General features: G+C 39.5%; 1 protein-coding gene and 1 non-coding gene across 2 annotated transcripts; both read left to right on the forward strand.

The window, feature by feature from the left end:
• The first annotated feature begins 4,852 nt into the window (after window positions 1-4,852).
• LOC116671812 (cerebellar degeneration-related protein 2-like) lies at window positions 4,853-16,827 on the forward strand. The gene is made up of 7 exons (XM_032503299.1): window positions 4,853-5,267; window positions 11,979-12,091; window positions 12,593-12,741; window positions 13,027-13,191; window positions 13,290-13,497; window positions 13,616-15,877; window positions 16,705-16,827. The coding sequence occupies exons 1-6, from the start codon at window positions 5,189-5,191 to the stop codon at window positions 14,378-14,380; spliced, it is 1,479 nt and encodes a 492-aa protein (XP_032359190.1). The 5' UTR covers window positions 4,853-5,188; the 3' UTR covers window positions 14,381-15,877; window positions 16,705-16,827.
• A 2,157-nt stretch (window positions 16,828-18,984) lies between these two features.
• Window positions 18,985-19,057, forward strand: trnar-ucg (transfer RNA arginine (anticodon UCG)). Its single transcript has one exon. It is a non-coding gene; the product is annotated as a tRNA-Arg (tRNA).
• The last annotated feature ends 273 nt before the right edge of the window (window positions 19,058-19,330 follow it).

Raw genomic sequence — 19,330 nt, forward strand, 5'->3', positions numbered from 1 at the left:
AGTGGAGTCAGTCTCCATTTGTTTCAGGCACTCTCATTGTGTACCATGATAGTCCTTTAACCTTGTGACCCCTGACGCTGTCTATACCCTTTAAAGCCTTGTAGGTGGTGTGATCTGATCTTACTATTTTTAAGTTACATAACATAGACAGGGTAGGAATTTGGCATAAACAGCATTACTAATCTTGAAACCTATTTGATATAATATGGTAAAGTAGAGTCCTCTGAATTTGAATCCATCCTACAATAAACTAGGTTGTTCTAATTGCAAATTAAGGATCATCAACAATGCCATGTAAATGTGATTTTTCAATACTCTGAATTGTATATTGGCCCCTCCCAAATCAGGAAATTACAGAACAGAGCTGGGCAGTCACGTCTCAACAGCCCATATTCCTTATAGTAGTTATTTTTCCTGTCTCTACACACTTAGCCTTCACCACAGCCGTGCCATTAGCTGCAAAAAGCTTATTCATTACCTCATAGTCTCTTAGTCAGGCTGACGACACATTAGATTGGACATAACACATATTGTGTTTCTTCATACAAAACACCCATTTAAATTGCTAAATTGGACCTTTTTCCTCTACTTTCAACTTGGACAAATCTACTCAGAATTCTGAGCGGATGTCTGCTTTCAAACAAAGTCTTTTATAACTCTTGGTCAAAGCTTTTTTTCTCCAGTGTAGTGTATCATGATTTAAGCAACATTATCGTTTATGTGTGTTCGTATAGTTCAACTACATTATTCAATTGGGTCACAATTTTGTGGGAACCAATCACAAACTGGCTCATCTACCTGGCGCTCTATTGGCGGGTTTACACAATCACGATAGAGAAGTGCCCAAGCAGCTTTTTGATTTCATTCAACATAGTGACCACCAAAGCGCAGCAAAGCCGTTGATCACGCTGTCGCTTTTACGTCACCCGGATCGTTGCTCTGATTGGTTGAAGGACTATCAAATTACAGAGTCATTTGAACTATGCTCGTTGGTCACGCCTCTTGTGCAGAGAAAATATAGATTAGACTCCCCAGACCAATGCTCAATCTCAAATCTGTTGAGTTGGCTTGGTCTGGTGATATATGTACGTTGGTCTTCCCCAGTATAGAAATTTGCGTCTTCAGTTTTCAGTTTTCAGTTCCGCCAAACTGCATTTGAGTTCGTTGTTTGTGTCTGGTGATAGCAAATGTTCAATTCTTCCGAGATTTCTTTTACAGTTTTCAATAGAACGACGTTCTCTCTCTCCACAAATCCTTTCTGTAAGGGCTTGTTCAATTGCATGCCATTTTCTGGTGTTTTTTTCGCCATGACTCTTTCTTCTTCCATTCTCAGAAATAAGAAAATGGACTTCTTCTACTTAATCTACCACTTCTTTGGATTATGGCGGGGATTGGATTTATGGATATCTAAAATAGGGCAACGTCATGCACAGTAATTTGCACTAGTCATAATGACATTTGAGATATCTTTAACTTTCATTTTGCCTATAGTCAAAACTGAATTACAGATATCTGCAATTGTCATTTAAGATGTGTGACGCGTTGAATGACGTTTTTCAATGACGTCATTGTAGATATCTGTAATTCGTCATTGTAGATATCTGTAATTCGTTTTGACAGATATCTGTCATTTTGACTAGTCACAATTACGATACAGATATCTTGAATGACAATTCCAACTATCCAAAATGTAATTACGACTAGTCATAAAGACGTTATTGATATCTATAATGTTAATTCCGGATAGTCAAACTTAGCTTTTAAATGTTAAAAGGGCTTGCCATAGTAATAGCCATACTAGGAAACACTGACATCTGAAATATATTAGGATATTGTGGTTTTAGCTGGCTAATGTTAGCTAACGTCAGCTTTCTTGAGGAGCCGGCAAAATTTGAAAAAAAAAACACGTCCTACAATTCGCAAAACCGTTTTTAGGCTCGCTTGAGGTGGGTTTTGCCTTTTTTGAAAAAGTATTCCCGTGCAAAATGGGAGATGGAAATAGCTTTGCCGAATAAGTTGTGATGTAGTGAACCTTTAACTCGCGTAAGTATAGTCCTGGTATCCATTGGAGGGGGGAAGCATCAGGACATGGGTCCCTTCCAGTGTGCAGTACATTTGTGGCACAAGGTGCGTAATGGAGTGGTGTGCTACAGCCTGTGCCTCAGCCACGTCGAGTAAAGTGACAAATTGGTCCAGCAGCTTGGATCGCATTGGCCCTGCACACTGCGTGTACACAGCGGTGGACGGTTGTCTTGCTGACACCAAATGTCTCTGCCACAACCCTGCATTCTGCACAGGTAGCCAACTTGTACAATGCTACCTCTTTCCATTTAGCCAAACTTAGATTCTAAATGCTTTAATAAAGTCATTTAGTCATTAGTTCATAGCCAAAGTCATATTTCTATACATTTTCATTACTCTTTTTTTTCTAAATCTGTCCTGAATTGGTCAATTGCTCCCAGACTGACTTTTTCTAACAAAGGTGCATCTCATGAACCATCAACTGGCAAGTATATATATATTATATATATATATATATATATATTATATATAGCCGGAGCACAACCCAATGTTACAATGTCTGACAATGGAAGGACAAGGAATGGGATGGGGTCACCAGCCAGAGAGAAGAAGAAGAAGAAGAAGAACAGGAGTAAGGCTGTGTGGCAGAAGAGTTGGGAGTCAAAACAGAGGAAGAGGCAGAAGAGGCCGAGGACATTTACAGTACGCGTTCCTGATTAGATTAGAGCCACACTTATAGATCACGTTTTTTATAATGTGCCTACAAAGGCAGAGGCTGGTCGAAAGGTGTAGCCAAATGTTGGGAGAACATATGTGTCCTTGATCATTCAAACTTTTCGTTGACAGAACAGGTATGTAATCTAACAATAGGCACTGGACTGTAATACTATATACTTTCTGTAATGCTTCATACAATATTACAGTATTCCATTTGCATTTTACAATACATAGTAAGTATACTTTACAGTAAACAGTGACTTTCTATCTTTCTTAATTTTGAAATTTTGCGTTACTATGTTTTTTCCACATAGGATTGCAAGACAACTCAACAGGAGAAGACTATTTGCACCATGGTTGATATGGTTGTAGAAAACAATGCCATAAGACTAAAGGAGATAAAGAGTGCCATAATAAAGGACAACAACATCTTTAAAAACAGCCACATCAGGAGGTATAGGAAGACTGCACTTTAGTTCCTACAGCACTGCATGTACAGTTTTCCCTAAATTCTTTTTTGTGCTATGCAGTGCTGTCTTTTCCTTTCTATATCGCAATGACATGCTCTGTCAACAAATTACAGTACAAACAGGAAAAGCATAATGTGAATCTTGTGATCAAACTCCCACATTCACTAAGGTGTGGCCTACAACAATTGTCATCACATATCTAGCCATAGTTTACATGGCTAGAGTACTAGCCACAGTACTTTTTATTTTTTTAATTTATTTTTTATTATACTTTATTAATCCCACAAGGGGAGACTACATTTTACACTCTGTTGTTATTACACACAGGCCTGAATTACACACACATGCTCAGGATCTATACATGCACTAATGGAGAGATGTCAGAGTGGGGGGGCTGTCCATGGAAAGGCGCCCCGAGCAGATGGGAGTTTGGTGCCTTGCTCAAGAGCACCTTGGCAATGCCCAGGAGGTGAACTGGCACCTCTCCAGTCCACCACCATACTTTGGTCCGTACGGGGACTTGAACCTGCGACCTTCCGGTTCCCATTACAGCTCAGTCCATACTGACTGAGCTACTGCCATCCCATTGTAATAGTGACGACGTGATCAAACAATTTGACTTATGACACAATGACACGAGGACTTGTCATTCTGATGGCCTGACATGTTCATTGACACAGATATTTACTTTTGAGATATGAACTAAGGATTTTGAGCAAGAGACTGGCTTTTACAGATAATCTATGGGATTTTGCTATTTGAACGAATTGTTTTGAGATATGCACTTACTGTTTTGCAAATGTCACGGATGAGTCGAGACCCGTACCAAAGCAACTGAGGAAAACTTTAAATACTATAACAATCTTAGGATGGAGCTGTGAGGGGACAAAGGGGATTTCTGTGAAATGTATGTTCTGTACTTGTGTTCATTCTAACCTTTTAAGAGGGACCTGTTTTGTGGCATGTATACGACTCGAGCATGCACTCTAGTGGCGTAAATAACATACCACTGCTACAAACGCCTACAACTGCAAAAGGATCTGTTGGAAGGTAAAAACAGAGCAAGAATAATCAAAATAAACTGTAATGAATAGAAGGGTTCATCCACTCATGTAAGTCTGCATTCACTACTACTGCATCAACAGACACATTTGCTGTATATTATCAGCCCGTCTTGTATGCACAGGTTGTGTTAGAATATTGTATTCACTTTTTGACACAGACTACAGACAAACAATTAAAAATCACAGAGGCTGGGACAAGTGGTAGCTTGTCCCAGTTCCACGGGGATAAGTTGGAAGTAGTGCTGTCAGGAACTGAACCCAGGTTTCTGGAGAAGCTGCTGACTTGTCTTTCTACTGCACAACCTGTGCACCCCTATCTGAAAAATACCATTTATAGCCTAGTGATTGCTATATCTACCTTCCTTTTAAGTGTTTATATAAACTACATGTTAGATTAACCTATAACAAATCCTAATCGAATCACAATTTTATGATACAGTACATCTGTTAATGGGCCTTTGTAATAAATGTGTCTAAATGTCGTCATTTTCAAAGAAATCTAAAGGACGGGCTTGATCAAAAGCTTTGGAATGGAAACAGAACTGCACGTTTACTGTTTACGAGCAGCCCGTGAAGGCATCGTACGTGTGCCGCTGATAACAGGGAGAAAGGAAGTGCTGTCATTGCAACATCGCTGCCACGTCTATAGGCTCCTCTGCAGCAGGAGCAGCTGGTCTGAGAACCAGGATGGGCCGGTGCCTGGCGGTGGGGGGAGAATGAGAGGAAACAACGAGCAGAGGAAGGAAAGAGGAAACACGTAGAGCCACAACACAGCACTCCCTGGCTGAATGAAACCCGCGCGCAGCTCCAGCACGAAGGAGCGACCACTGCCTTCTGGAAGGCTCGGAGCTCTGTTGTTCGGACAGCACGGCTTGTTTCTGCGGGTTTCCCGGGTTCAGGAGGAGGGAGACACCCATGCTAAGCTCAGGGACAATGGAGGAATTCGTGACCGAAGAGGAAGAGCCGTGGTACGACCAACAGGACCTGGAGCAGGGTAAGACAAGACACCATCCTCCCTCCCCGCAGCATCCCCGCTCTCAGCGGCCGGCGCCCGGTGTCGGTCAGCTGGCCTCCACTTAACAAAGCCTCCCTGTCATGTAACGAGACGGCCCATGCATCTTTTAAAAGTCCCTCCTCAATTTAAATGCATTCAGACAAACGCTGAAGTAGTTTCAAAGGAGCGAGTTGTTCTTCTTTGACAACAATGCATTGAAAGCATGCCAAGCAGGGCCTGGTATATTGTTGTCAGCATCAGACAGTGTGTTAAGACTCTCAATGACAATGAGGCTATTATCTGGGCATATTTATGGAGGATTTAGAATCAATAAATACATTTTATACAAAAAAGGATGCTTTTGATCATCAGTCATTTGTTTATCAAGAAACCTGCAGATGTGGTTGAAGCTTGTCGACTCAAATTTTTGGATCTGCTGCTTTTGAATGTGTTTTGTACCATTGTGTGTTGCATGTCTTTAGGGTTTTGGACTGTTGGGTAGATAAACCCCAAAACTTAAAGATGTCTCCTTGGCTATTGGACAGATGTGATGGACACAATGTCACGATTTCCTAATACAGAGCCTTTTTATTGGAAAAGCCATAGGCTCTCTGCATACACTTTTAACTAAGTGTATTCAATTATTTAAATGACATGTACCTATTATTATAGGCTATTGTTTAAACCTGAGTACACAATATGCAATAATATTAAAGCAGTGTAAGATAAAGATTTATTTTCAAGGAAAATTCTTGGTGGTCTATGGATGCCTTAGATACCTAGTAAAGTAGAGGTCAAGATTTATCCTTTTTTTATTTAAAGATACGCCGCTTACTTAATGTGCTCAACAAAAGTGTGTACCGGTGTTTTTTGGGTCTAAATACTGATGTAATATCAAATGTTGTGAACCAATTAGGCAGTGAAAGACAGCCGTAGTCCGTATTTTTTATGTAATTTGACGTTGATTAATGTGTTAAATCCTTTGATTATTAATTTATCACTTTTTAGCTCTTTATAAATTTGTAAAATACTCATCACAGTTTCACAGGTACTCCTTTTAAACGTCTTGCTTTGTCTGAATTAACTGGTCGACAAAGGTGCAAAAACGAGCCAACAGGAGGGTTCCTTCTTCAGTCTTTGTCTAATTTAAGTGATACTTTGCAGATATTCAACCAACCTTGTGTCATAATAACTCTTTTTTTTTTTTTTAAGTCTTTTGAGAAAGAAACTCTTCATTTGTGTACAAATTTAGCAGATGTCAAACTTGGAAAGCACAGTCACACTGTGGAATGTAGGAGATTTTTTGTAATTCCAGCTCCCGTTTCAACTCAGAATTACAAAGCAGAAAAACAGGAGGGATGCAGACGTGTAATAAGGATGGATCTTTGTTTGGTCCTGTTTGTTGGCCCAAATACAACGAAAATATGTGGCTCTACCACTTGAGACCAGAGGTTTGTTGGCTTGATGTACATCTGATGCTAACTGTTTATGCCACATACTGTACGTAAAGGGTATTAAAGAGCTAAGGCCCCTGTGTTGAACATGAAAATGTTACTAGATACTACTGTTTTGGCATATAATGCGTCAGTGCAGTTTATGGATAAAAAAGCTATTGCACTTAATAATTCATTTCCGGCCACTGAATGTTTCTAGAACCTTTTTTCTGTTACGATGTCGGGTCTGCAACACAGGAAAAGAAGAAGAGAAGTCTTGTTTTCCACATTCCAATAAATCTCATGGGTCCAATACAACACTGCCTGTGGAAGAGATCACCACATACAGTGTATGATTAGATATGTCTAGATGTGCACACCTGTCTTCAAGTTTTCAGTAGATGGTTGCATTGAAAAAAAGTATAGTATTTCTACTTACCCTTGGGATTACTTTGTAAAATGTGCAAGAAAGTTGGCTGAATACAAACACACTCCCAACTGGTTGCAGTAGGAGCATGCGGGAAATGGATCCGTCATGAATGATGTGATTACGCTGGAGTTCCGGCTTCAGTGGTTTCATCCTGTGTGGGTCAAGCTTCAGGTCTGTGTGCAGCTAACAGACAGTCTGTTGCGAGTATTGACTTGCTAAGTTGTTTGCTAGTGCAGTGACTCGTATCGATTGGCTCTTTCCCCCTCCTCTCACTTTCACTTTGTTTTCCTTTCTTCTTTTATTCTCGAGTCACTGAGCTCCCTGTCCCTCTCTGCCTGCTGAATGTGGACACTAACACAGTGTTGTCTGGAATTTAGTTTTAGATTTGTCAGATCGGAGTGAATCAAAATATCTTGGAAACTGTACATAAAGGCTTAGTGGAAAGCGTCCTATCTTTTAACATGACCATGTGTTATCATGACCTAAACATCCAAAGGAGGAACAAACTGCAGAGAATAGTGAACATGGCCTCAAAAATTATAGGGAAGCCACAAACGCACTTAAGCTTTATTTATGTGGAACGCATTACAAAAGCTGAAAAAATTAGCAGTGACCCCTCCCATCCATTACACAGCAAATTTGAACTTCTACCCTCAGGGAGGCGTTTTAGAGCACCAACAGCAAATAGAAACTAGAGCCTGACCAATATTTTCGGCCGATTATTAAGCATTTCCCGTTCTATTGGCATCTGCATTCATAATGTTTTTAAATATTCATTATAAATGATTCTGATAAATGAATATTTAAAAAATAAAAACGGATGGTCAACCGTGTTCTGAGTGTTGGTGTTGTATAGTTTGTCCACCAGAGGGCGCTCTACATTGTCCCTGTTGGCTGATTATTTATGTTTATGTTCAAAGGACTTTAAGTTTTGTATCTTAAGTTTTGTATTTTTAGACATTTTGTTCATCAGAACTTTGATATATTTTGATGTTCCTCTGTTCTGCTGTGATTATAAAACAAATTATCATATTACTTTAGTGAGAACTCATAAATAACTACAAGTGACTAAACTTAAGGAAATCTGTTTGTTTTGTTACGCGTTTCTTGATTTAAAAAAAAAAATAATATGTATCGGATTTTTAAATAACCAAATATTTGAATCGTATTAGCCCTAAAAATCCTTTTATTGGTTGGACTCTAATTGCAACATCTTCAAGAAATCCTTCAGGCCCAATGCTGTTAAGGTGCTAGATAACACTGGGAACCATAGGGCGAGGCAGACTTCCATGTTGCAGGTTTTATGCACCGGAAACATTTTTGGTAGTCTATATTTATCTACTTATTTACTTTGTTAAATGTAACTTTTGTTAAGTTGTATTTTATGAAATCTATTGTCTGTTTTGTCCGTCTTGCCGTCTTGGCTATGTATTGTTTGTAACGTTCTGTCTCTCTCGTATTCTTGTAGTCTTGGTGAAACCAACGAAAAATGTTCACATCTGTGGACAATAAAGTTTTTGTTTTCATATTCGATTGGCCCGAGGCTGGATAGGTTATCAAGAACTTCAAAGGTCTTGTGTTGTCTTCCTGTCAAAATGGAAAATCAACACTTTTTCTTACGTTTTTGTCCCTTTTTCAAAACATTTGATGCTTTTTTGCCGTTTTCAACACTACGTAACACTAACTTATTAACTTTAGTTTTACAGTTACTTTTGGAATTTATGGTCCATAAACCTCATTTATAGGAAATTATGCCTAATGTTTGAGTTAGAAAAAGCAGAAATTAGGAATTATTGAGACTAAAATGAAAGGAATGGATGTTAATGGATAATCCCAGACTGGAATATGTCAACTTTTACTCAATACTATTTCAAAACCACTTCAATTGTTTTTTTCAAATGCTACAAAATTGAACAAGACGCCCTAAAATTAATGAAAGTAGAGATTTGTACTTGCCAAAGAGTGTTGTGTGGAATCAGTCATGTTATTTTGGGTAATTAAAATTAGGTAGTTTAAAAGAACACTAATATAGGAAAATGGGTCAATTTGGCCCGAGGACAACATGAGGGTTAAATAACAGTTTTTAGTTTATTGATTGAGGAATGCTTCACCATACCAAGTTTTGTTTACGTCAACAACAGTTAGATTTTCACATTCACAAGGAATTTGCCTTGGTATTTTGATGCGTAATGGTCACAATAAACAGAATAAGAGCCTACTACTGCTAGAAAAATAAAAGTACTGATTTGAAATGATTTCGTAGCTTGAAGTCTTTGTTGCTATATCTGCTAATGCTAACTACACCACCCTTCCTCTGCATATTTAGAAACAAATCCCTTCCTGTGTATCAGAGCAGAGATGCTAACTCACCAGGGGTTCCTAGTTAAGTCGTACTAGCAGAAAGAGGGCTAGGTGGGCTCCTGACTCACTCAGCATCCAGGAGGAATCCATTCAATGGAACCAGAGCAGCTGATGCCAGGGCCCCGCAGGAATTCATTAAGCTATCAGTACAGAGGAAGTGTGTGAATTAGTCCATATGGAGCTTTTGGCCACTGCATGCTTAGCTTGCTACTAATTAGTTTAATTGAAGAAGGTGACAACAAGACTGTCAGGTAGAAAGAAGAGAAGCCTGCTTTCAAAACATGCTGTTACTGAAAAATAGAACCTGGCTGATATTTGATTTGTAAGGCTAAAACCGATATTGAGAACTTAGGGATAATACAGTATATGAGTCAACACAGATTTCTGTATTGCAATTCCATGCTACTTCAGCCGACATGTGCTGATAATAAAATACTGTATCTGTGATAAGCTACAATCTTCCTGATAATTTATTCGTCGGGCTCAACTGTGTATGGAAACATTTCTTGAAGGATCTTTAACCCAGCATTAACAAGAGTTAGCAGAAACAAGACGTGCACTGACAGGTTGTCACCTTTTAAGTTAAACTGGTTAAGCTGGTTAGCATACAGTTGCCTATTTACACATCAAGCTGTAATGGAGTTCCATCAGCGTGATTTTTGTAGTTGTCTTCCTGGCCACCTGGTGAATTGAAGTCCAATATTCTTTTTTTCTCTGTTTTTGGTCTCCACCAACTCCTGAGTGAAATATCTGGCTCTTTAGCTGCTAAATGCTCCACTATGTTCACCAGTTAGATGTGACTGTGTGGTGCTGGGTACATAGTGTACAGTGGGTGACAGGAAAACGCTATGAGAGCGGTGCGACTGAAAAATAACCAAAACAATATGGAAAGGGATGGAATTTTTTTTTTACATTACACTGGTTGAGTGCACTTGTTCTATCTGTTAAGGTTGGGTATTGTTTGGGTGTTTTCCGATAATGGTGCTAAATCAATACTTTTAAAACTGTTCCTAAACTGTGCCTGACCCAATAATTTAAATAAGAGCACACAACAACAGTCGGCAACATTAAAGAATGACTTATGGCCATATGGTCAAATTTTTATAATTTATTTAAAATGTAATAGCAGTAACTTATATCAGCTGTTAAACAACAGGAGGAAGAACCACTACATGGCAGAAGGGTACTTTACAACAACAGCTTGAGTTTATTGATGCGCACTTGAATGCACCATGAGCTTACAGGGTGCAGACCTTAAGAAGTCCCATAGGTGTTTTGTTTCGCCGTCTACTCCAACTTTAGCAGTGGCCGTGGTGTCTTGAAAAGGGCAGCTGGGCTATGCTGTGTCTTTAGCTGCAGACTGTTGAACGTCAAAGTGGGACCTTTAGCTTTAAGCATTATAGCTGTGTTTAAGCAAGCTACTAGCTAACTATAAGCTAATGTTACCTGCTGCCAAGTGCAATGTTAACTAAAGTCTTGCTCATTTCGGAGCAATTAAGTAGCACTGGAATGATGCACTGGAATCTGCGTTGTCATTTGGTCTGGTAGATACTAGTTGTTTCTGTACCCAACCCTGCTATCTACACTATTTAATGTAAATGTTGCAGTGATATACAGTAGGTCACGAGTTGCCGTTAGAAGCTTGTTACTTGGCAATCGTCCAAGTGATCACTATTACTATTGCGGACAGACCCAGGGCTGAATGAGCGATGACTTTATTGGCTGTTCAGTTTAGTCCTCTGCTTTCTTTCTAAGAGGTTGCAAATCACATCTTGCTGACTCAGACCTAACAATGTAGGCCATCAACACTGCTGAGTCAGAGCACAGTTAGAATAAAGAACGATGACATTGACTCATCTTACTGTGGAGGTGCTACAACAGTTTGGAAGCACAAATTAAAACGGTGTGGTGCAATAAAGGTAAAGCAATGGACAAGATGAACAACATACTACTATATAATACATTGAATGTAATTGCCTGCCTTAAAAGTCTCCTGCATTTTAAACTTCAGCCTATTTTTGTGCTCATCTCAGCAGAGCGGTGTCTCTTCAAATGATCCTGGCAACAATCTCTGACCTTCATTTTCAGTTAGTGGAGAGAAGAGGACCCGCAGGGGAAGACAGTCTTTCTGTCTCTCCTGCTCTCCTCTTTGTATAATTGAACTGGTCCAGTTCAGACTGAGACAATGCAATAGGGCCCTTTAATCCTTCTGTTCCAGACACTGTTATAACCTCACCTAAAATAGAACAATTCTCTCCGTTAATCAGGACATCGGATCATTTAATTTATACAGTTGCAGTCTGTTACAGTTCTTTTGTTAGATTTAGTTCCCCCTTTCCTGTCCTCATATTTCCATCCCTCCTCCCCAGCCTTCTTTTTCCCTATACCTAAAGATTCAGTATTTGTATCCTTCTTGGAAAGGATCTACATCTCTGCCTGCACTTGTGACTTATTTGTACATCTGCTTCATAATCTCCTAATTTCTAGACCTCCACTTGGCGGCAGAGCTGGGAAAGACTCTGCTGGAGAGGAACAAAGAGCTGGAGGATTCCCTGCAGCAGATGTACCTCACTAATGAAGAACAAGTGCAAGAGATCGAGGTACAAAGGATGGAGTGCTGTCAAGAGGTTTCAGGCAGGATGGGAAGAGACGGGCTTTATTATTATTTATGATAGATTTTGAGAATTGTTTTATCTAATCTAGCTAATGTCGCCCTCATTAACCTAATCCGTGAATTGAATTCATGACTAAAATAAAGTACACCTAATAGAAAAAAAACATTTGTGAATGGCCATTTCAGAGCTCTAGAAAGTAGATTTTGAATTAATTAATTAAATTGTAAAGCAGTATCTTAACAGGTAATACACTGAGAAATAAATCCTAATAAATCATTGAAAAATGTATCACATCAAAGGCCCATAAATTAGAAAGTACTGCCTAATTCCTATGGCATCCAATAAGAGCCCTTGTTGCTTCCATGCTGTTGATTGAAGACTGAACTTCTGATATTGTTGCTCCTGTGTGTGGATTTGTGTGTACGTTCCCTGTGTATAGTAAATGTACATGGACGTGTACGTACATATGTTTGTCTTTTCTGACAGTACCTGTCCAAGCAGCTGGAGGTTCTTCGGGAAATGAACGAGCAGCATGCCAAAGTGTACGAGCAGCTGGACGGGACGGCCCGAGAGCTGGAACGTACCAACCACACCCTGGTGATGGACAGCAAGGGCTCCCAACAAAAGATAGAGAGGTAAGAGGTTTTCTCTTCTCTCTTCTTTCAAACCCACTTTCATTTTCCTAAATTCAGAATCAGAAAGGGGTTTATTGCCAAGGAATTGGCCTTGGTGGTTGGTGCATACACACACAAACAAACCTATTGATAATAAATAGGAAAGAAACAATAAATACAGAAACAAATATATACAAAATAGCTGTTAACATGAGAAAATAGAGGCTGAGTGGATTGAGTTCAGCATGTGCAAAACATTATGAGCCATCTTGGATCAAATGCATCAAATGTATCCTCCTGGAACAGGTTAACAGGGACCATTGAGACTTTGCAGAACCAGGTGGAGTCTCTCTCAGGCCAGGTGGAGCAGCTTCGCTCCATGGAGCAGCTCCGAGTCAGGAGGGAGAAGCGGGAACGACGCAAGACCATCCACTCTTTCCCTTGCCTGAGGGAGCTTTGCACAGCACCAAGGTACTTACTATTGTTTTTCACCGAGCAGGTGGCTAGTCATCTTTACAGCAATTGAACACACCACCTGTGAGGAACTAGCTTTATCATCTTTTTGTCAGATACGAGGATGAGTTTGTAGTGGGCCGGGCTGAGAGCTTTACAGTGGATGCAAAGCGTCCACCATTCGAAGAGGAGAACCAGCATCTGAGAGAGGCGGTGTCGGCTCTACGAGCGGCTGCCCGGACCGAGCGGGGTCGTAGGGAAGGGGTGGAGAGGGAGTGCAACCTCCTTGTTGCAGAGTTCTCCCGCCTGCAGACACGGGTGCAGGTAGGTAGAAATTTAGAATTTTATGATCACTAGATGTACAAAAACTGTTCTAGAATGAGGGATGGTCATAATATATTATATTAAATTGAACTACAATTGTGATTGTCTTTGCTTTTAGGACGCTGAGAGCTGCCAGGCGAGGGTGCGGGAGTTGGAGGTGGAGCTACAGGAGCTGCAGCAGCTACGTCGCGCTCGGACTTTCCTGCTGAGCAGCGAGGACGACGGCGTGGGTCTTACCCAGACCGTCCTCAACAGCACCCCGGAGACGGACACGTTCCTGGAAGTAGAGGTCGAGGAGGCCGGAGGAGGCGTGAGGGAGGAGACCGAAGGTGGAGGAGGAGCGGGAGGGGAGTCTCTCCCTGAGTCCAGCCCCGTGAGAAAAAGCTGCAGCGACACGGCGCTCAACGCCATCGTGGCCCGCGACGCGTCCGGCCGCAGGAGGGGCAGCTACGCCCTCCACGCCAACAGTGTGAGGAAGAGAGGGATGTCCATCCTCAGAGAGGTGGATGAGCAGTACCACGCCTTGCTGGAGAAATATGAGGAGTTGTTAGGGAAGTGCAGGCGCCACGAGGAGAGCCTGTGTCACGCCGGGGTCCAGACCTCCAGACCCGTCTCTCGAGACCCATCCATGAAAGACTGTGCAATGGGCCCCACCCCAGCGCCTCCCCCTACCCCCACCCAGTCGCCCTCTACCCCTGAGGCCATTGAGAGCATTAGCAAGCAGGTGGAGGCAGTGGATAAGAGGCTGGGACAGAACACTCCAGAGTACAAAGCCCTTTTTAAAGAGATCTTCTCTCGTATCCAGAAGACCAAGATGGATATCAAAGCTACCAAAGCTGTTAAAGCTAGCAAATCTGGCAATGGTCAGTCTGGCAATCTGTAACAGTAATGGCACACTGGTTGGCTCCAGAGACGACGATAGTGTGTTATTTCAGTGTTAAGGAGTTTGTGGACAGGGACTTGGTGGACACATTCTTATAGAGGGTGCTTGTTCGAAAAACCGTTACAAAAAGTCAAATTAGAGCGTGCAGTTTAACCTAGCACTGAAATCTCGCAGCTTACACAAGAATCTGATTTGCATGTGATCAATTAAAAAAACTTTGCAGAATGTTACACTTCAGAATTCCACACATCGATAGCTGTGTTGTAATTCTGATTGAACATTAGGCTCAGAATCACGTTCCGTCTCCTTTTAAACTGCTGTGTGGACATTTGTCTTGTCCATCAGTTTACTTAAAACTGGAAGGGTCGGAAAGGAGTAAGAACAAAAGAGCTTAAAACGTGGATGGATTTGTTAAGAACCGGATTGAGTTCACCCCCTTCATATTCTTCTATTACTACTTCTATTCTACTGGCTTTGCTGCCTGACTACTCTAATCATATACTACAATAACAGCAATATGCCTCTCATGAGCCTCACAAGTGCACTAAATGTTAAAAGCTTCACAAAATAACACTAGAAAATTGCATCTCTCATTTTTCTGACGAAACCACGAGTGGGAATCTGAATCTAATATTAACATGAACCGAATCTGTTAAGTTTATTCTAATGGACTCTACTAACATTTGTGTAAGTACAGTAAGAAAAGACAAAGATTGATCCTCTCAGGCCACACTGCTGTCTGTCTCAAAGGAACTCAAGGTGCTAATAATTCTCCACCCATCTCATATATTGCTATACAAATGGACACAGCTCAAAATTTAAAAAAGCCTTTAGTGCGGATGAAATTAGAGGTTTGAGGGACAGCTTTCTTCCTTCTTGATAAAAAGATCGACACCAGTTTCTGCTCAGTAAATACGAAGCTGCAGCCGTTTAGCGTGACTGTCAACAATTAGACTGTTAAGGCTGTTCACATTAAGTGAAAAGACATGAGTGCGGTATCGATATTCTCATCTAACTGTCAGCAAGAAAGCAAATGAACGTGTTTCCCTAAGTGTTAAACTGTGTGGAACTAGTGTTGATAACATTCAAAGTGCTCAGATGCCATTGGAGAGTTCAAGGAAAAAAAGGGACGCTAACTGTAAAGCTTCAGGAAAGCTATACGACTGAAAATTGAACTTACATTTATCATTTTAGTCACTTCAGCTCTCTTATGAGTCCTGAAGTGTGTCTTCAACTGGACTACGTGAGCCCATGGGGGCACCAATGAGACACAGGAAGCATTGTTTAGTCATAGTAGGGAGTGATAGTTACAGTATAGGCTACGCTTTTAGATTTAGGATTGATGATCCCACTAAATGCTAAAAAGCTGCTGTCTTGCAAAAGACAATCTCTGCAGATTAGTTTCACTATTTCCCGGGCATTATGGACACTTGTCATACAGAATATAAAAACCCTGACGTTGAGATGTCTAGTAATGGTTTTGCATCATATACAGTGGTGCTCAAAAGTTTACATACACATGCTTAAGTTGACTAAAAAGAGGAATAAAAAAATCATGTTTTGGAAATTTATTTTAATACCTAAATTAAAAAATGAGGTAAAATCCAACCTTTAAGGACACCAATTTTCTTTGTGAATGAATAACGTATTGTAAATAAATAAATGTTCTTATTTAAAATACAGGGGTCATAAGTATACATACCCCTATGTTAAATTCCCATAGAGGCAGGCAGATTTTTATTATTAAAGGCCAGTTATTTCCTGGATTCAGGATATTATGCATCCTGATAAAGTTCCCTTGGCCTTTAGAATTAAACTAGCCCCACATCATCACATACTCTTCACCATGCTTAGAGATAGGCATGGGATACTTTCTATAAAATCATCTCTCAATGCAAATCAAACCAGGTATTAGTCTAACTGAAATAAAACCATGCCTATCTCTAAGCATGGTGAAGAGTATGTGATGATGTGGGCTATTTAATTCTAAAGGCCAAGGGAACTTTATCAGGATGCATAATATCCTGATCCAGAAATAACTGGCCTTTAATAATAAAAATCTGCCTGCCTCTATGGGAATTTAACATAGGGGTATGTATACTTATGACCCCTGTATTTTAAATAAGAACATTTATTTATTTACAATACGTTATTCATTCACAAAGAAAATTGGTGTCCTTAAAGGTTGGATTTTACCTCATTTTTTAATTTAGGTATTAAAATAAATTTCCAAAACATGATTTTTTTATTCCTCTTTTTAGTCAACTTAAGCATGTGTATGTAAACTTTTGAGCACCACTGTATATACAGTATACAAAGTTTAGTTTTTTGGGGGGGGGAACCGTTTTTGTTTCTACATCTAGCAGACCAGGTAATAAAAAATAAAAAAATAAAAATAGCAAAAACCCATGAACAAGATATGATGACTTGATTGTCATTGGGATTGTGGGAAAAAAAGGCCATTGAATGAGGACAGCATGAAGATGTATAACACATAGGTATGTGGATGTGACTACTTTTGAAAGGAAAAAAGGTCCAGTGGTGAAGTGTTGAGACTAGTTTCCTTTCATTTTAGCTAGACAGTAGAACCGCAACCTGTATATGGATTCTTATGTCTAACACCTAGCAGTCTTACCAAACTATAAAACTAACCTGCAAGCATATTGCACCTTTTTCACAATATCCAATATCATGCCTTTTTTTCTGAATAAACTCCTATGTATTACCTTTGTTATAATGAATGTTGTTACAGCTAATTTTATATTGGATTCTTCATCAAAGTTGAAGTCATAGCCGAGCTTGAAACCTTTTATGCGGCACAGCTGACACCCGAGGGACCCTATACTCGTGTTTGTGGCTAATGTGAGTAAAATAGTGAAGGATGGATGTTTGCCTGCAACCTGGTACTGAAAACTGAGAGGATTCCTGTTACTCCCTGTTCAAATAAAGGTTAATTGATTGTTGCAGAAATCAGTCTATTGGAGAACTGGTGTATCAAGCGCATTTGATGACGCCAAGTCATTCAGAATAGTATATAGCGTAAATAGAGGGAGGAATATGTGTTAGCATAGACAAAACAATGCCAAACCAGAGCCTGTTATCCTTTTTAAAGGCTCATGAGGTTTTCTGTACTGTAACTTTTTACCTATTGCACTTGAAAATGTTTGACGCCTCATCTTTTGCATATTTAGTATAGCTAAAATGAAATTGACCTGTGTATTTATTTCTCTGTGAATCTTTTTTTTATTATTTTTTTACTTTTTCAGTGCCTATATGTGAATGTCACTAACAAACTGTCAAAATGAACCTATTTAATTTGCTTTACTTTTGTTAACCAGTTAAAATGTGTGTATAATTATTTACGATATCAGCATTAAAGTTATTAGTTCTTACCATTACTGAATTAAGACCTACGTTACCCTGTTAATAAAGCATAAAATGCATCATGTGTTGTTTTAATTAATTTAATTTATTGTTATGTCATTGAATTTAAAGTTTTTCTTTATTTAAGTCTTAAGAAAAGTCTAGGTCAGATTCATGACGGGTTCTTAAATCGCAGAATTGTTTGCACCTTTGTTCTTATATGAATATGTAAAAACGTCTCCATGGGTACACGGTAGAATTTACAAAGAATTCTTTGTCACCTATATTAATACTATATGCATGCATTTTTCAAAAGAGTGCAGGCTACTTTTCTGAAATCATTATAGAAAACAAAACTCTTGAATACTGTTTTCTACTATTGACAGCCTGTTAAATTCTCGATTTGTGGTGGTGGAAAAAAGACAAAAAATGGCATTATCACACTAATTTGACAAAAAATAGCTTCCCGTGTGGTGCGGGTCCAGAACCCACCCAGACTTGTTACTTCCAGGGAGTCAGGTAAGTGTTTTGAGCAGCTCATCCCTTATGGATTTGGGACCACCTAATAGAATTTCTATTTTTATACTCATTTAATTTTAAAAGGTTATTATTCATCCATGGATGTATTGCTGACAGGCAGGCAGTGAGGCAGCTTAAGGCAATTAGATCACTCGGTTCAACAAATAGGCCTATGGCTATATGTACAATTGTGTATCATCAGCATAGTGTCATTGTTGTACGTTTTTGTATGTATGTTCTATTTCCTTTTTTATCTTGAAGTCTCTGTTTTCCTCCTTAGTGTCGTCTCCCAAAACCAGCTAAAAATCCCCAAATTTGATCTACAATCATGGAGCTATCAAACTGTTCAATGACGAATACGCTTACCCTACACAATTATTCTTCTCATGTTGTCAGTGAAATCCATTCAGGGTTCTCAAATGAACGGGAGATTGAAAATCTACAGTAGCCTAACATCCGTATTATTCTACATTTAGCTATATTAGAGTGAAATGATTGAGGATCAGGGCTTCATTTTATTCCTCAAACAAAAAAAACACCTTTGCTCATACCACCAACTATGTTAGCTTCATCCTATGAAAGCACTGTGGTGTCTCATAACTTAGTAACAAAAAGAAGATGGAAAACCGTGTTGATTCTTTCTTCGATCAAGCGTGATGTGGCATTTCTGCACATTACTAATTTAGTATTTATAGAGTATATGGGTCAACATTCGTCAATCGGACCGCGTGGCCTAATGGATAAGGCGTCTGACTTCGGATCAGAAGATTGAGGGTTCGAGTCCCTTCGTGGTCGTCTTTTTAAGAAACCGATCCATGTATTTTGTCGTTGTGAAGATTTTCCATTTCTAATTATTGAGGATGATTTAATGTTATTTAATAAGTTGTTTCGGAAAATAAATTACAAAAAAGACTGTATATGATTAACAATGTCCAAATTCTATATAAATGTAAATTCTAGCAGTCCAGCGTTAACACTCAACTTTCAACATTTATAGATCTTTATCCCCCCCTAGCGTTAAACTTTTTCTCAAAACTCATTTTGTTTCTTTTTTCCCGTTACTTGATC

Source organism: Etheostoma spectabile, chromosome 21 (genome assembly GCF_008692095.1).
Source record: "Etheostoma spectabile isolate EspeVRDwgs_2016 chromosome 21, UIUC_Espe_1.0, whole genome shotgun sequence".
NCBI classification, from domain to species: Eukaryota; Metazoa; Chordata; class Actinopteri; order Perciformes; family Percidae; genus Etheostoma; species Etheostoma spectabile.